Genomic DNA, 17,635 nt, shown 5'->3' with positions numbered 1-17,635 from the left:
CAAGACTCTAGAGAGCACATCAAACTATAGAAAGATTTAGTTTGGCCTTACTCTGACTTAAGCTACACAAAACTTCTACAGATGCGCCATTGAAAGTGTTCCTGGCTGCTACAGAAACTGCTAAATCTGAATGGAAAAAACTGTAGAGGGCAGTGAAGACATGAGCCACCCAGCATAGATCTATAGATGTCTTAGAAAGTCCAGATCCATTCTTAAAGCCTTCCAGGGACTGACTGTTTAAATAAATAGGCTAATGAAACAAATGTATCACTCATTGTTAGCTAAAAGGATAGTTCATCCAAATATGTTGCCATCATTTACCCTCATGTTGTTAGAGACCTGTTTTGAAGAATGCTATAACCAGACTGTGACGGTATGGAAGTCAATGGCATCAACTGTACCAACGTTTTTTAAAATATCTTTTTTAGAGCAGAAAAAAAGAAACTTATACAGGTTTGGAGTAACTTGAGGGCGTGTAAATGATGGCAGAACTTTCATTTTTGGGTGAACTATCACTTTAATGTTAGATAATGCATTAACCAATGTTATATAATGGAAAATTATTGTAAAGTTGTGGCCTACTCTTTTAAGAACTATCTTGTCAATGAAGGTGGGCTCATAACACATTTCATTGTCACAAATATACAGCTGCTGCTGTATTTTTGCATATTTTATACATTTTACTTGTAGCCTACTTGCTCACACAAGTAAAAAACACACAAATAGGACCATATCCATTGATATGCAATGAATATATGAATTAAAACATTCGTCTATATGCATTGACAATACAACCACAGTCAGACACTGTTATTAAGGTTATTATTACACATCCATTCTGTTTCTCAAACGTCGACAGCTGACCTAAGTAGATGTAAATTTTAATCAGGCATCTGGGCCAATCACTCTGTGGGGTCCTGTGGAGAGGGGCTGGTTTAAATAGAGCGCGAGGAGCATCAGCGGTTCTGAACTGAAGAGATCAGCCTGGAGTCTGCCTCAGTTTCTCTCACTGGCAGCCGTCGCGCGCATCCGTGCCGGGATACGATAGCTTTCATACGGGCATTCGCTGGCAGGAGACTCGGCTCTATTTATCCACACTTGAAGCTTTAAAATTGTGCTTTTATGTGTGACGCTTATATTCTGACGTTTTAATGCGTTATCTTATACGATTTTATATATGTATATTAGTAGTTGTTTGACAGTTGGGTTTAATTGGATGCTCACACCATTGCCTTTTTAAATAGGCGGATGGTTAAAGAATACATTAAGTGCTAATGGTAGCAGCACAACAGCAAAACTCAGGTTGTTTAGTCTTTTAGGTGTAATTACGTTATTTTTATTTAAAGCAAAGTCGCAACGGCATTAGACATGATTGTGAACATTGTCGTGGAGTTTTTCGTGGTCATTCTGAAAGTTCTCTGGGCCGTCGTGATGGCCGGACTCAAGTGGCTCATACGGCCGAAGGAGAAGAGCGTAGCGGGACAGGTGTGTTTGATCACCGGGGCGGGCGGCGAACTTGGGCGGCTCTTCGCGAAGGAGTTCGCCCGGCGCCGGGCTACACTGGTGCTGTGGGACATCAACAGCCACAGCAATGAGGAGACTGCGGAGATGGTGAGACAGATCTACAGAGAGGAAGACAACCCGATGTCCAAAGAGGGTAAATTGGAGGATTTAACATTTATGTTTATCTAATGAGTATAAGTATCCCAGGTGACCTGTAGGTTTATGTCTTTGTAGGTATATAAGCTTGTTTTGTGTGTCTTGAATGTTTGCCTTTGTATAAAATAAGGACAAATGTCCAATATGCAGAACCATATTTTTACTTTAACCCTCTCAATAATAGTCATATGACTATTATAACAAACATAATATGTACAAATTTTCTATATTGAGTATTCTAATATTAATATTTCTTATTATATATAAAAGTATTAAAATGTTTTAATTTATTTTTATTATTGACATTTAAAGGGATAGTTCACACAATTTTAATTAAGTCACCCTCAAATTGTTCTAAACATGTAGGAATTTCTTTCTTCTGCTGAACACAAAAGAAGATATTTTGAAGAATGGTAACCAGACTAATTGGTTTTTTTTTTCCTGCTATGGCGATCAATGGCTGGTTACCATTCTTTAAAATATCATCTTTGTGTTCATCAGAAGAAAGATAACTGATACAGGTTTAGAGCAGTGAGTAGAGTAAACAGGTGACAGAATTTTCATTTTTGAGTGAACTATCCCTTTAAGTTGTCAATTAAAAAAAAATGTATTGTTAATCTTAAAATGCTACATAAATGAATGGCTCTAAACGTTGTGTAATTATGCAAACAATATAATCAAATAAGTTTGTTTACCCATGAACACCATCTATCGTTAGACCTAATATTAAACAACCAGTTATCGGTCTATCTCTAAAAATTAGGCTGTAGGCTTACCCATCGTTGCAATTATCTTGCTTAAATAATCATTCGAGCTACTTGATGAATATTTCCCCACCAAATGCTATCAGACTCTTAATCAATGAAATAGTCAAATGAAGCTTGAGGAAGTTGCACAGGAAAGCTGTGGTTTTTTACCTCTCAGATGATGATGATCTAATGCGTGTCTCCTAAGGAGCTGTCGATGGTGTGGAAGAGGTCCCTCCGTTTCAGCCGCAGGTGTATACGTACGTGGTTGATGTGGGCAAGAGGGAGAACGTGTACTCCACAGCAGAGAAAGTGCGCAGGGAGGTCGGTGAAGTGAACTTGTTGATCAACAACGCTGGTGTTGTGTCCGGCCACCACATGCTGGAATGCCCCGATGAGCTGATCGAGAGGACCATGGTGGTGAATTGCCATGCACACTTCTGGGTGAGTCTAGTTTTACTTTGCCACTGCTCAACTGTACAGGCAACTGCAATATCCAATAGCTGATCTAACAGTGTAACCACCAGACATTTAAAAGTCAATGTGCATCTAGCTCTTTTTAAGTGGGGAAAACACAGAGGAATGCCCTCTTTTAGTGATTGTGGTACATCACCTGATGCCACTGTTCATGCACCCATCTGTTCTGCATACTCATTTCTCTCTTCTGGTATTTGAGCTTGAGCCAAGTTGGAAAGCAAACATCTTTTGCTCCATGCATGTTCAAAATAAGTTTGAAATTTTGACTTTATTCTTTCATCATCCACTTAGAAGCTCGGTCGTTTAATCCATCTGGTGTTGAGAGCAAACAAATGTCTGTCATCTGAGATGGGCCACCCCCCTTAAAACACTCCAAAAAGTTTAGCATATTCCTCATGTAATCACCCCTGTCCCGTCTGGCCCTTTATCTTTTAGTCCGTCATCCATTTGTTTCCATTCATTCCTTTGTTTGTGGCAGCCAATATTAATATTTACGGCTCAGTCTGGATGTACCGCTGAAGTAGACATCCACAGGCTGTGAGATTATGAGGATCTGGCGCGCGTTCAGGAAGAATATCAGTTTGGGAGCTGATCTAGGATCAGATTACCCTCCCTGACTTCATCAATTTCAGTCCCTGTGAGTTATAACATCAGAACTGATCTTAAAACCATACTTCCACTCGGAGAGGTTTTATTAACATGCCCCCTGTCGTTTCAACATTGTCCTCTCCAAAGCTCCCTGATCTGGATATAAACAAGCTCTGAGCAAGACAACTCCAGCAGGGGGTTTTAGTAAGATCACCAGGAACAATCTGCTCTCCCTTGGTTTGTTAATTTAAAGCCCATTGAAGAGCACATCCTGCCTGGGGAAGTACCATTTGGACGAATTCATTCTCACTTGGCCTCGCTAATTAACCTCTTGCCAGTAAATGCGTAAAAGGCATGTCTGTAGTTTGCATTGTTTTATTGAGACCACCTTGTGGGGCGAGCTGTATAGGGCAGTTTGTTTTAAATCATGCTGCTAAAGTCACGTTGTGGAGAATTGTGAATTTATTTATTTATTTATTTTTGCATGTGACTATTGGGGATATTAATATTTTAATTAGCACGGCAGGACGGTTAAAGGATAGTTGACCCAAAAAAAAAAATTATAATTTACTCACCCTCAAGCTGAACATAAAATAAGATATTTTGAAGAATATGGGTAACCAAACAGTTGATGGACCCCATTGACTTCCATAGTATGGAAAAACTGTTTGGTGGTTACCCATATTCAAATAAAATCAAAACAGCTGCTTTTGTGTTCAGTCGAATAAGCAAATACATAGAGGTTTGGAAGAACTTGATGGTGAGTAAATTATGAAAAAAAAAATATATATATAATAATGTGGATGAACTATCCTTTTTTTTTTTTTTGAGAAGTGAGGGTATACATCACCCCAGACCCCCTGGAAAACAAATATATGAATAAATATTGATGGGGTTTTTACACTGACTAAATGTTTTTTGATGGCCTTGGGGTGATAAGATTAAGATATCACGTTACAATATCACACTTTGTTTTAGAAGGGAAGAATTTTCTTAAATTGGCAAATGGAAATGAGCACATCCTAAACACTGAAGTCCTTAAATGAAGCATGAAAATGCTTGGACACAAACTGAGCTTAAGTGTAACAGCATGTTGTTTGCCATCTATTCTTTTCTGTCTTTTTTAATTCTTTTACTTGGAAGATGTTCAGTGTAAGCCGCAGTGGTGCTGTAGCAGAAGCACTTGTTAGTGGTAGAGTTGGTATTCTCATTAAGGTTTTTGGTTGTTTGCTTAAGCTTTATGCAATGCATGGTTTCTTGTGGGGGTTTAAGATGAAAGCAGAGCTTAATCATTAAGGACAGGCAAGGAATACCAAGCGGAGGATGTGGTCATTAAAGCCACAAGCCAGCTGAATAGAATGCAGCAACACCGCTTTTCCTCTTTCTCTTTCACACAAACATGTTCTCTTAATTGGTTGCTGCTTGCATGCGGTTTGTAACATTGCAAGACAATTACTATTAAAATATGCATAAAACATGTTACAAATGAACTGAACTAAACTCAATCGACTTCCTGTATGTGCCTGAACTCAAACCTTCCTCCTGGTGCACATGGACTTGAGGGGATAGTTCACCCAAAAATGAAAATTGGCATTTACTTAGATACTCATCATATTTCAGGCAACCATAAATGGTAGTTCACCCAAAAATGGAAATTCTTTCTCACCCTCAAGTTGTTCCAAACTGCTGAACACAAAAGATGATATTTTGAAGAATATGGTTAGTCTAACAGTTGATGGTAGCAGTTGATTTCCATAGTATTTTTTTTTTTACATACTAAGGAAGTCAATGGGGCTCATCAATGGTTTGGTTAGACATTTTTCAAAATATATTATTTTGTGTTCAACAGAAGAAATAAATTCAAACAAGTGTGGAACAACTTGAGGGTGAGAAAGAATTTTCATTTTTGGGTCTCCTGAAAAATGATCAATGATGTCTATTTGTCCTTCATCCTCCACCACATCTGCATCAGTCCCTCTTTTATCACCTCTTATTAATGACATCATAACTAACTGTTTGGCTGTGTTAAGAAACTTTTCACACTCTGCTGCCTTAACATCTTTGCAATTTTATGCACGCTCGCCACCAACTAGACATGGGTGGGAATTACAGTTACAAGTTACAATATATCACCATAGTGTAATCTGTCAAAATGACAGACTGCTGAAAAATATGGAAATGATGGAAAATAACTAACTTTAATTTTAATATTGAAATGTTCATAATTAATATATAATCTTTCTCCCCAGTAACACCTAATTGATATGTCCATCCCAATGTATTTTAATTGGGAATGCATCAACATAGACAAGAAAACTCTGGTCAAGCCATTTCATGGGGTCTTTAAGCTGTCCATAATGTGCTAATATGGCTTCCAGGTGTGTCCATTTCTTTGGCTTACAATAGCCGTTGCATTTGTTTAGTTTTTTAGCTTGAATGCATTCCAGATATTTATTTTATCCATTAAGCATTTTTCAGAGAGTTGTAGCCACTGCCTTCCATATCTTTTTACTTTTACATAAATCCTTTCTTCTGGTCATAGTGAAGTTAAACCTGTCTTCACAACAGGTCCATGTCATCCTCTTAAAGACTAAACATGACTTGGCAGTCGGTTCAGCCAGCGCCTTCATTTCAACAGCGGCTGTGTTTCGAAACTCTTCAGGCGGGAAGGGCAAACTCCAGATGGACATCATCTTTATTTTGTTGGATAGCATGGTGGGAATGTAACAAAACTGGAGGAGCCAACAGGAAGTGTGGCCATTATCTCTTCCAGGCTGTCTGTGCTCAGCTGAGGCCCTTCACTCTTTCTGTACTTACAGCTGTGTTTGAGTCCAGTGAGTTCTCTTCAGACTGACTGACTGGTACTTGGCGAAGCAAAAGTTTGAGTGATGCAAATTTAGTGTCTAGTCAGATTTGGAGAGCTGATCGGAGTAAGCTTCTCTTTTTCCTCTCTGACGTCGACCCAATAATAGGCGATATGTGAGCAGTGCATTCCACACCTGGGCGCAATGGTGTCCGTGAAAGCCTCCTAGTTGCTAAGTGAGCGTGGTTGAAGTAAAAGACCCGGGGCTGTCCCTAGAGAAAAGCATCAAGGGATAGAGAGTCTTGTACACAAGCTTGCTGGTAATGGGGAGCTGCTGCCTGACCCACTTATATGACAATTGCTTTCTTGTCTAGGGATCAGCTTGACAAGATGCCAACCGACAGGAGCCAAGTTCTCCAGCCTGCATTCCTGCTAGACCAGGAGAAAGGGTGCAGCCAGGCAGAAGGGTCTTACTTGAGTAGTTTTAGATGGTCTTGCTCAAGATCAATGCACCTGTACCTGTTATTTGATTTGGGGCTGCTTATATTTGAAGTGCTCCCAGCCAACAAGATTCACCTATGGATTTATTTGGCTGCTCCATATTGTGGTTTTCAAACTGATTCCATAGATCCAGACCCCCCATTTTAATGAGACATTAGCGATACAGGAGCAGCGTATGAGTTTGCCCCTACTTCATTTTCTGAGGGCTATACATCAACCTGGCCAATGCTTTGCTACATTTCTCTGGTCGGTCCACTTTCTTCTAATTAACGGCCATCTGGGCTATTATGTGTGACAATATTTGTGCATATTCCTATTGGTCAAACATAAGCACTAATCCAGGCTGACACGGCAGCTGTGAAGAGCTTTGTGATGAGCGATGCACTCGCGCTTGTATCAATTAGAGAGCACAACAGGCATAGAACCACTGCAAGGGCCAAGGAAGCTCTCTGCTGTTGGAAGTTAATTTAGCGTAAACTCAGGCGCTGAGAAGCAATTACGGAAGCTATGAATTAAGACATGGACTTCTGTTTGGTTTCACACATTTTGTGTCTGAGAGGTCAGCAAGGCCATGCCCACACCAGTGCCGGCCCCCTCATTCCATAGTGGATTGAGTTTTTACAAAGACTCTTAGCCATTTTTGCTCATTTGTGCAAGTTCAGGGGTTATGGGGTGATTGACTACTGGTCAAGGGGGTAAGCTGGTAATGTTCGATTTGGCCAAGCCTAGCTATTTGATCAAGTCATTGGGTTGATTACAATACCAACCCAGCTGTTTGACCAAATCAAACCCAACATTACCAACCTAGTTTCTTAGCCAATCAAACTCAAAATCACCAGCACGGTTACTTTGCCATTCCGGTTACTTGACTAATGTTGAGTTTGGTAACATTGGCTTGATTTACTTGACCAAAATCAAAACCAATGTTACCAGCCCAGCTACATGTCACATTGAGTTTGATTGATCAGTGAGTTGAAGTTGTAATGTTGCTGGTTTGGTAAATTCCACCTTTGAACTGCCTTGGGATCCAAGGTGGTCCATCTACAGTAAGTTTTTGATCAAGTGACAAAATAAATGTAGATTGAATTAACTTGGTGTCCTTATCCAACGACTCATGACTGAAATGCTCTCCCATGTTAATGAATGCTTTCACATTTTCAAACATAGCTTTTATTCCAGTGTGCAAGTTGTAATGGCTTCAAGTTCTGCAGCAAGAGTAATTCAACGCATTTCCCCATTAGATGCAAGAGAGACTTTCGATTGCCTGAATCTTGACTTTCTGTCTCGTATCATGCTTGTCTAATCTGTCTTATTGACAGCAGAACATAGTCCAAACTCTCCAAATCACATTTTAATACTGTAGATTGCAGCGTTTGGAAGATGTTGGCATTTGTGCACTACAGGCCCAATTTATCCTAATGTTTCATTTGCACGCATACTTGCCATCAGTTTGGCATGCAAGGCACAAGTAAAGACTCAAACCGGTCCAAGTCTGCTCCCTTGAAGGAACCCCCAACACAATGAGATGAATATTAAGAGCAATTGTACATTTAATGCTCTGGAAAAATACACAGTTTACTCTTAACGTCAGGGATTAAATGCGTAGCATGTGGACCGCAGCGCTCCATTGCACGAGTGGATTGCCTCATGAGAGTGAAGTCAATTTGAGAGATTCCAGTTCCATATTTCAACAACATGTCAAGATGACGTGTTGAGATGGCTGGCAGAGGTGTGAAATGCACACAGAGCCGTGCAAGATAGTACCATTCTCAAGCGTGGCCAAGGTCCTTTTCTACTGGGCATGTTTATAAATGGTGATATCATTGAAGGCCTCTGGAAGGGGCTCTGTTGTTCTTGGCACTCACACGTTTTTCTTTCATAGCATGCTTCGTTTTCCATTGAGGATTGACTATAAAGCCACAGGCGGTTCTGTGAGGCTTGTACGGCAAATCCTTTCTAAGAGAGCAGTAAATGGATGACGCCGGTCATGTTTTTCATCATTATTGTGTCCACCCCCTCACTTCCTCTGGGTCTGAAGAGAATGGAAGATGAGGCACGATTGTATGTGTGTGGTTTTATTTTATTCACTCTGTCTTTTGTCCAGCAGGGATCGGCGAAAGTAGATGACATTGATTCATTGCATGAAAGAAACTGTCAATAATAGCCAGGCAAGATGTCAGAGAAGCTGAAAAACAGTAACCCTTCTAGTCCAGAAGTGTTCAGTTAGTACAAGCTAACGACAAGCTAACTTGTTCTACATTTTAGACCAAGCTTAAAAAACAAGTAATTTACTTTTTTATGGATTAATTGTTGTTTTGAGGTTTTACAAAACCTAAAAGATTAGTTCAACTCCTTGTCAGAGTGGTTAACAAACTTTAGTTTATTTTAAAGAGCCTCTATCATAGCATTTGAAATGTTCCCATTTTTGTTTTAGGAGTTCCCAAAAACAGTTTAACATGCATGCAAGGATAAAAAACACTTTATTTGTCTTATAATATGCATTTATTTTTAACTGATTTGCTTACCGACTCCCAAATGATTCGTACAACGACTCATTTTTCCAAACCACTCCTTTGCGTGACGTTAATCGGCGGTGATTGGTCTGATGACAGACCCAGTCAGTTATTGCAACGCATAAACATATTGATAAAGCACTGCAGTACTACAAGACGCTCTATTCTTTATGACAACTCCAATAACAGCGATAAAGATTTCACATATTTAAAAAAAAAATTGACATTGGAGACCTAGAAGCTGCGCTGAGTGTAACTTACACACACAGATACACGCGCACACACATACTGCCTCGCGCCCCGACGCAACAAAACCGTTCAAAACCCATAAAAGCAACAATTATTAATACTTACAGGTTGTGATTCATAGGAGGAAGCTGATCCATATACACTTCGTCAATAAAATGATGAGAACACAATCGGGCTATACTGTTGTGGTATCATTGCAAATATGAACTCTAACCACCGATTCTTCACATGCTCGTCCTTTGGTAAATGAAAACAAAGTGGCTGAACTATCTTTGCATTGTTGAACACAGCGTCTTCTCGACATGATGCTATGATGAAGTATTTGAATGTGTAGACTTCAAGTTTACACTTCCGTCTGCGCACGGCCACTATGTATCTACGTCACTACGAACCAGCTAATGACTCGTTTCAAAAACAATTCATTTCATAGACTCAGAGTCGACTCTCACTTTTGAAAGACAATAACTTTATATACGGTGCACTTTCAGATATAAATCTTTGCAGGATGTTTTCATTCCCTTAGAGCTATATTCCACACCATATGAACAGTCATTTTCAAAAATCCATGATAGGGGCTCTTTAAATGTTATCGGGTGGACTTTCTTTAATCGTTCCAATGTTAATGCGTAATCCAGGCTAAAAAGGTGGTGTTTGTTTCCCATCTTTGTTGACCTACAGCGGCGTTGTGGTCTTGAGCCGTATTGTGGTGACAGTGGTGAGTGAGTACGCCGCTCTGGCTTTGTGCTCTTGATACTGAGATGCCACTCTTGGGACCAACTCGTTGTGAGAAAAGGAAACCACAGACAAACCACTTGTTGTGAACTTGCAAGTGGTGTTTTCACTTTTTTAAATAAGCCATTTCAGACCAATACGAAACCAGACCAAAGTCTGGTGCAATACTTCATCTATTTAAGTAGTTTGCTTCCCATCCAAGTTAAACCTCCATGTCAGGAAAAAACTAGTACTACCAAAACAAATTGAGCTGTACATAAATTAATCTCCTAAGTGCATGTGGAAAGCAAGCTCCCTGTAAATGGCCTTTAAGACTGTAATGGAATTGTGTTTCTAAACTCCCCCAGCAGGATGAGGGAGATGAGTGTTTAGTCTCAGTGAATTATTAGTCAGGGAGGAGGGAAAAAAAACGGATCAAAGGGCTTTGGCAGAGACGAACAGCAACAGCAAAATAACTGTCTTTGTCTCCCCCCCCCCTCCCCTCCCCATCTCTTCTCTCTCTCTTCCTCTTCCAGACCACCAAGGCATTTCTTCCCAAGATGCTAGAGATGAACCATGGCCACATTGTGACAGTTGCCAGTTCACTGGGCCTTTTCAGCACAGCTGGTGTGGAGGTTAGTACATTGGATCCATCACATAAATCTATTGGCAGACAGAAATAAAAAGAGAGCGTGTTTGGAGAGTCTCAGCACGTTGGCTCGCCGTGGCATGGAAATTCAACGCGGCGCACAGCACGCCTAGCACTCCACGCCAATTAAGGAGCATGCTAACTCTGAGAGATGCTCAGAGGTTTTACCTGCCGCAGAGACCAAATTCACATGATCCACTCGGGCTTCACACATACTTACACCATTAACTCCAGTAGGTAAAATGTGTTTTTGAAGTAATAGCCAATTGATATATCAGCCCCTGAATTACAGATATCAGTTAAAGTATGCAATACGTGCGTGTGTGTATTTAATTCACAATGCACCGTCACTTCTTACACCGTGTCCTAACTACACGCGACACCGCGACATGCGATAAAAGGTATCTTTTCCATGTTAATCAGAGTTTTTGTCCTAACCAGACGCGACGGCGACGCGCAAAGTTTCTAATTTAGAAACGGTTCCTATTTCTGCGACGTCGCGGCTGACAGGATGAAGAAATTACACTGGTTATGAGTATACATTATTTATTTTTAGTTAAAAATAGGTCAGTGTGCCACAAGCGATAACGGATAATTTACCTCAGATTTTGAAAGCATGTAATATAGCGTTCAAAAAGAAATTCTATGCAAACATACAACTGTACTTCATAACAAAATTAGTCAATGAGTATATTTTGATTTTTAATAATGTTATTTCTTGATTTGATTATGTCCTTACTCATTTCCAATGCAAGTGCGGGCCAACAGTGCGCTTTCACAGAGAGACTCCGCCCACACGCTGTTCTGAATGTGTGCGTCTCACAGTCGCGTCGCGTCTAGTGTGGACAGTCACAGACAAACTTGCTGTCGCTGGAATTTTATCGCGTCGCGTGTAGTTAGGACACGGTATTAGGCATTCCAAGACCCAACAAATGTCGACTGAACATGTTCAATTGGCGAAAACAAGCATAGACCGAAACAGTAATGCACTGATCCGACAAAAAACGCCAAGTCGCCATCTATTTGTTCAGTGTGAGCTCTCTACATGCCGCCAAACACTTTTCCAAAATGATCTCTCTCATAGGTGCTGGTGTAGCATTAAACCAGCCTGTGTATATGAGGGATCTCTTAGAGTTTAGAGTGTTCCTCTTCTTTCACTGCTGTCCAAACTGGTGTCATATTTCCCAGCAGCCTTTTGGAGAAACATTACTTCTTTTTTTTTTGTTAGCTGTACGTGCACTTCTATTTTACAAGCCCTCATATTTACTCTCACTTCAAAGGGTCCCAGAAGCCCAATCACACTGTCTGACCTATTATGTTTCCTTGAATGTGACTTTTTATGGTTCGCATTATTGGAGTGACTCAATCCGCTGTGAGCCCCTTTATCCCAGAGTGTTTATCTACACGCATCTGTGTTTGCCCACTCTGTTCTGAACATCCCGTCCACCAAGAACCACATCAAAACCCTCCCATGCGGCTCTACCTATACTCCTTACACAACAAAAGAATGCTAATGAAACCGTAGATCCCAGCGCTCCCATGCTATTACACAGGGAAAACTGCCTCGGGAAGCTTGATAATGTTCACCGAACTCTGTTTCCTCTTGGTTTCAGGATTACTGCGCTAGCAAGTTCGGTGCCATCGGTTTCCACGAGTCCCTGAGCCACGAAATCAAGGCTTCGGAGAAGGACGGTATCAAGATGACGTTGGTGTGTCCTTACCTGGTGGACACGGGCATGTTCAGAGGATGCAGAATAAGGTAAAAGAAAGGAGCCGTCCAAATGTTAAGATTGGGTTTCAGACGGACACTAGAGGAGCGAACGACACAATGCGTATCTAGTTCGAGTAGACATTGCTTAACAACAGTCAGGGTAGCTTTGCTTGTGGCCTCTCATGTCACTGTCAGCTTGGGTTTTCATGCGCACAATAGGGGCTTCCACTTGAATAAGGTGCATGCTGGATCTGTTTCCACTCAATAATGACTTGCTCTGACTGGCTAAGCACTTTGGGCTGACTTTATTAAACAAAGACGACTCTTAATCATCATGTTTGCTTTTTTTTCTTTCTTTCGCCTGGGTTGGTCAGGAAAGAGATTGAGCCATTTCTCCCTCCACTGAGACCAGAGTTCTGTGTGACACAGTCCATGAGGGCCATCCTGACAGACCAGCCCATGATCTGCACGCCTCGCATTGTATACATGGTCAACTTTATGAAAAGGTGGGTACGGCTGGTCTCAACTGGAGTTCGAAATTCTTCCAGATTGTCGGAACTATCGGTCGTAACACATTCCCATTTGTTTCGTCTTATAGCATTTTGCCCTTCGAAGCAATCGTGTGCATGTACCGGTTCCTGGGTGCAGATAAGTGCATGTACCCCTTCCTTGCTCAGAGGAAAGAGGCGATGAACAACAACGAGGCAAAGAACGGGATCTAGAGGGCGCCGTTTCCAACCCGCATGAGGATAAGACCACTGAGAGAGCAGAAGGAAGTGAAAAGACTGAGTTTAGACTGGTGCACTTGCATTTGGCAGATGCAAAGGTTTACCATATTGTTCCTCTGGAACAAAGAAAGCTGTGTACTACACTAAGGATTTATTTGTTGATTTATGTGTTGTCTTTTTTTTAAAGTTTGTTCCATCTATATACTGTGTCAATAGTTTTGAAATCATACATGAGCTATTCAGTAATTAACTATTTACGTAATGTAGTCACCAGCATTATCTAGCGTCTGTGTGAAACTATACAGTATGTTACTGTACGAACAGTAAATTCTTGTCACTTTTTTTGTTTTGTTTGTGTGTAGACATGCACTGTATTTACTTTCCTCTACACTGCCAACATTATCTACACCGTTCAATGTGGCACCACGCCACTGTTCCCCTATTCGATACATTTAAAGGCAGAAGCAGGAGATCATGTGTCCGATTGAGCCCGGTTATGAACCATGTGATGTTATAGATTAAATATTTTGGATTCCCCCCCTCATTTCTTTTTGTTGACATCATGAGAAGTGGGTCAAACGCTGGACTGTTTCCAGTTGCTGGTGGGAAGGAATTTTATTTTTTTACTCTTTAATCTACAGACGCATGTGGTATTTTGTCCCACATATGGTATGTAAATGTCAATCTAAAAGGGATGGCCTGATTTTCTTGTCATTATCATATTAAGTACGTTGCCCATTTTGAACTTGTGCATCAACTGAAAAATACTGTTTTGGTTACATACCTTTAATTTTTTTTATTTTTTTTTTATAATTGACTCATTATGAAATGGGATTGAGTAACATGAGGATGAATATGATGCATTTTCACATTTGTTAATTTAATGCTTTTCCTTTTTGTTATGCAAACCTGAACCATTGAGTTTCCACAGATATTTTGTATGTTTAGGCATGACAAAACACATGAGTTTAAACTACATTCCAATAGGCATGTGATGAGCCTAAAATCTCTACCTCTTCATTTTTGCCATTTGTTAACAGTATGACATAAATACTCTTTGTAACTTTCCTAAAGAGTGCTCTATATAGGAGCACACAACATGGTTCCAATGTTTAGTGTCTCTACCTAACTTAAATTAATAAAATGATTTAGATTATTTCTTGTTGGTTTTTGTGTATTAGTCAAAACCGCCGTGTCTTCATAACCCTGACTCTCAGCAACCGCAAAATATCAGCAAATGCCAGAAATTCCTAAGGAACTTGGCACAGAAGTTTGCAAGTAAATTCCTGAGTGCATCCCTATAGGGCTCAAGAAACATGACATATTCCAACTAAAAGCTCACAGAAGGAAAATACACTTTTAGGCAGCAGCTATATTATCCATCATACAGCATATCTATATCTATGGGTGGGACTTTGGGTTCAATTGTTTGACTCAGATGTTCCATTCAAGTCAAAATGCCTGTTATGCTTAGTTGTGAAAGGGATTACGAAATGAATTTACTTCAAGAGAAAATGCATCACAGGAAGTAAGGAGATCTTTCCTCTTTTGCTAAGCTTGTGAATGACCATGCTTCGTATTCACACTTCTACTACTGAGTGTTTCATAAGTGATGAATGCGTGTCACAAAAACAGTGAAGAGTTATTTTAAAATATGACAGACTTATTGCATGTTGAGTGGGCGTGGTCAACCAGAAAACAAGTCAGAGTAAATGCAAGTTAAATCTACACTGTGTGATGTTCACGCTCATGTAGCGGTGAAAAGATATATGACCATCCAGTGAATATTAGTTTCTGTTCCTCTCAATTTCGATTTCGTTTTAACTCCTATGGTGGCCAATGTAGTCCAAGATTAACATGGCTTCCAGTTCGACCTCGTCCATGAGTGTTAACTCAAACGTAAACGCGAAAGGCGAAGCTTGAATTAACGGGTATGTCCCTCTTTGGTTAATGTACTTTCAAGATGGAGGGGCAACATGGCGACCGACATTAGAACCCCTTACCCGTATGTATTTTCAATGGCATATTATACACTCACAAGAATACTTTATTACTTGAACGAAGGACATATACATTAATGAGCACATATATTTTTGAAAGAACTAAGTGTTTTTAGCTAAGAATAAACTAAAAGAGTTATACAGTGTAGCTTTAAGTATTTGGACATTGACTGATGTTATTTTATATTTTAATGATTTATTTAGGTGGCGTTTACAAGCCCATTCATCTGCGCACAATTTCAAGATAATTTGTGATTTACAGGCCCGGTTTCACAGACAGGGTTTAGATTAAGCCTTAGTTTCATTATGACATTTCAGTAGCTTTCATTTCAAAAGTGCCTTAGAATAAACATTACTGGTGTGCATCTTGAGACAAAACAAAGGATCTGACATATTTTAAGATGTGTCAGAGCAAGTTGCTTTCAGATGAGACCATACAAACATGAATTTTAGTCTGGGACTAGCTTAAAGTAGTAGTTAACCTTAAAAAATAATTTGCTGATAATGTACTCACCCCCATGTCATCCAAGATGTCCATGTCTTTCTTTCTTCAGTTGAAAAGAAATGAAGGTTTTTGATGAAAACATTCCAGTATTTTTCTCCATATGGTGGACTTCAATGGGAACCAAACGGTTCAAGGTCCAAATGAGAGTTTCAGTGCAGCTTCAAAGGGCTTTAAACAACACCAAACGATGAATAAGGGTCTTATACAGGACCCTTCGAGTCATGACTCGAAAAAAGATTAGTTCATTTTGATGAACAAGTTTGAACAGGAGTCACAAATCCGCATCACAGAACAGAGCAAGGCGAGCATTTGTGCTTATAAAACTTAAACTTTTTTATTTATTTTTTAAATGACTGATCCGTTTCGCTAGATAAGACCCTTATTCATCGTTTGGTGTCATTTAAAGCCCTTTGAAGCTGCACTGAAATTCTCTTTTGGACCTTGAACCGTTTAGTTCCCATTGAAGTTCATTATATGGAGAAAACCCTGGAATGTTTTAATGTTTAATTTCTATTCGAATAAAGAAAGAAAGATGTGGACATCTTGGATGACACAGGGGTGAGTAAATTATCAACATAATTTTTTTAAAAAGTGAACTACTCCTTTAAGCCGTGTCTGTGTAATCGGGAGATTTTATCTTTAAGCGAGGCAAAAAACATGCGTATGTTCGTTCTGTGAATCACACATACGCACATTTGAAAAATAATCGTTAGATCAAACGTAGGATGGTTTTTAAGCAAAATTGTGTAAATGAGGCTCCAGGTCTAGGAATTGTTGTACGATACATTGGGTTCAACAAACAAACGTTTTTTTTGTTGTTTTTTTTTGGTGTTTTGCGTGTAAACCTGATAGACTGATGTTTATGCACTGCGTTTTGTACAAGAGCATTACAGCGTGTTTGTAAAACGATGTAAATTCAAGGCTAATTAATATTTAAACATCAATAATAATTGATAATTCAGCACCAGCGTATCAGAATGATTTCTGAAGGATCATGTGGAGTAATGATGCCAAAAATTCAGCTAAGCCATCACAAGAATAAAGCATTTCTATTCGGTTTTTACTGCATTTTTGACCAAATCAATTCAGCCTTGGTGATGATAAGAGACTTTTTTCAAATACACAAAATTTTTAATATGTTTTTTATTGGCAATAACTATACTCTAAATCACTACTAAATAATTCAAATGATGCAGTTTAAGATTCTAGTTCCTTGTGTGAATTAATGACATATCAGACTTTTTTTTTTTTTTTTTCAGGCTAATGGGTCTCTGGAAATGTCCACGCTTTACTTGGAAAAAAAATCCCCCTGCAAATGCATGCCCTCTGAGAGCACAAACTAAATACCATTGAAAAAAAAATTTTATTGCTGTATAAAATATATTCAGAAAATGGTAGGGGTGTAACGATACCCTCGTGTCACGATTCGATACATAACACAAACTCACAATACGATATTATTGTGATACTCCAAGACATATGGTAAAAGGTTAACAAAAAAAATTGTTGATTACACTGCTAAATTTGATACATTGTGTTACATTGTGGGTGTCAATGAATAGGCTTGGACTTGGTGCTGGAAACCCAATGCACAGGACAATAGTTACACCAGAATACAAATATTCATGATTCTGAAGCTGTTATGCTTGCATAAAAATTCTTGCACACTGTCACTGACTAGATATATTTAAAATAATGTAGGCCACTTTTTACACAAATATCCCCCATTGCGTTATTATACATTATATTCAACATAATATATAGGAGTTTAATGTAGTACTGACACTAAAACTCT

The 17,635-nt window shown here is 39.5% G+C and overlaps 1 protein-coding gene across 1 annotated transcript; it reads left to right on the top strand.

Moving 5' to 3' along the window:
- The first annotated feature begins 953 nt into the window (after nucleotides 1-953).
- Nucleotides 954-14,491, top strand: rdh10a (retinol dehydrogenase 10a). Its single transcript, XM_039666725.2, has 6 exons — nucleotides 954-1,657; nucleotides 2,614-2,849; nucleotides 10,784-10,882; nucleotides 12,510-12,655; nucleotides 12,982-13,113; nucleotides 13,206-14,491. The coding sequence occupies exons 1-6, from the start codon at nucleotides 1,369-1,371 to the stop codon at nucleotides 13,327-13,329; spliced, it is 1,026 nt and encodes a 341-aa protein (XP_039522659.1). The 5' UTR covers nucleotides 954-1,368; the 3' UTR covers nucleotides 13,330-14,491.
- Nucleotides 14,492-17,635: the final 3,144 nt, after the last annotated feature.

This window comes from Pimephales promelas, chromosome 22 (genome assembly GCF_988280905.1).
Source record: "Pimephales promelas chromosome 22, fPimPro1.hap1.1, whole genome shotgun sequence".
NCBI lineage: Eukaryota > Metazoa > Chordata > Actinopteri > Cypriniformes > Leuciscidae > Pimephales > Pimephales promelas.
Note: the sequence above shows the minus strand (reverse complement) of the source record. Positions and strands in the feature narration are given on the sequence as shown.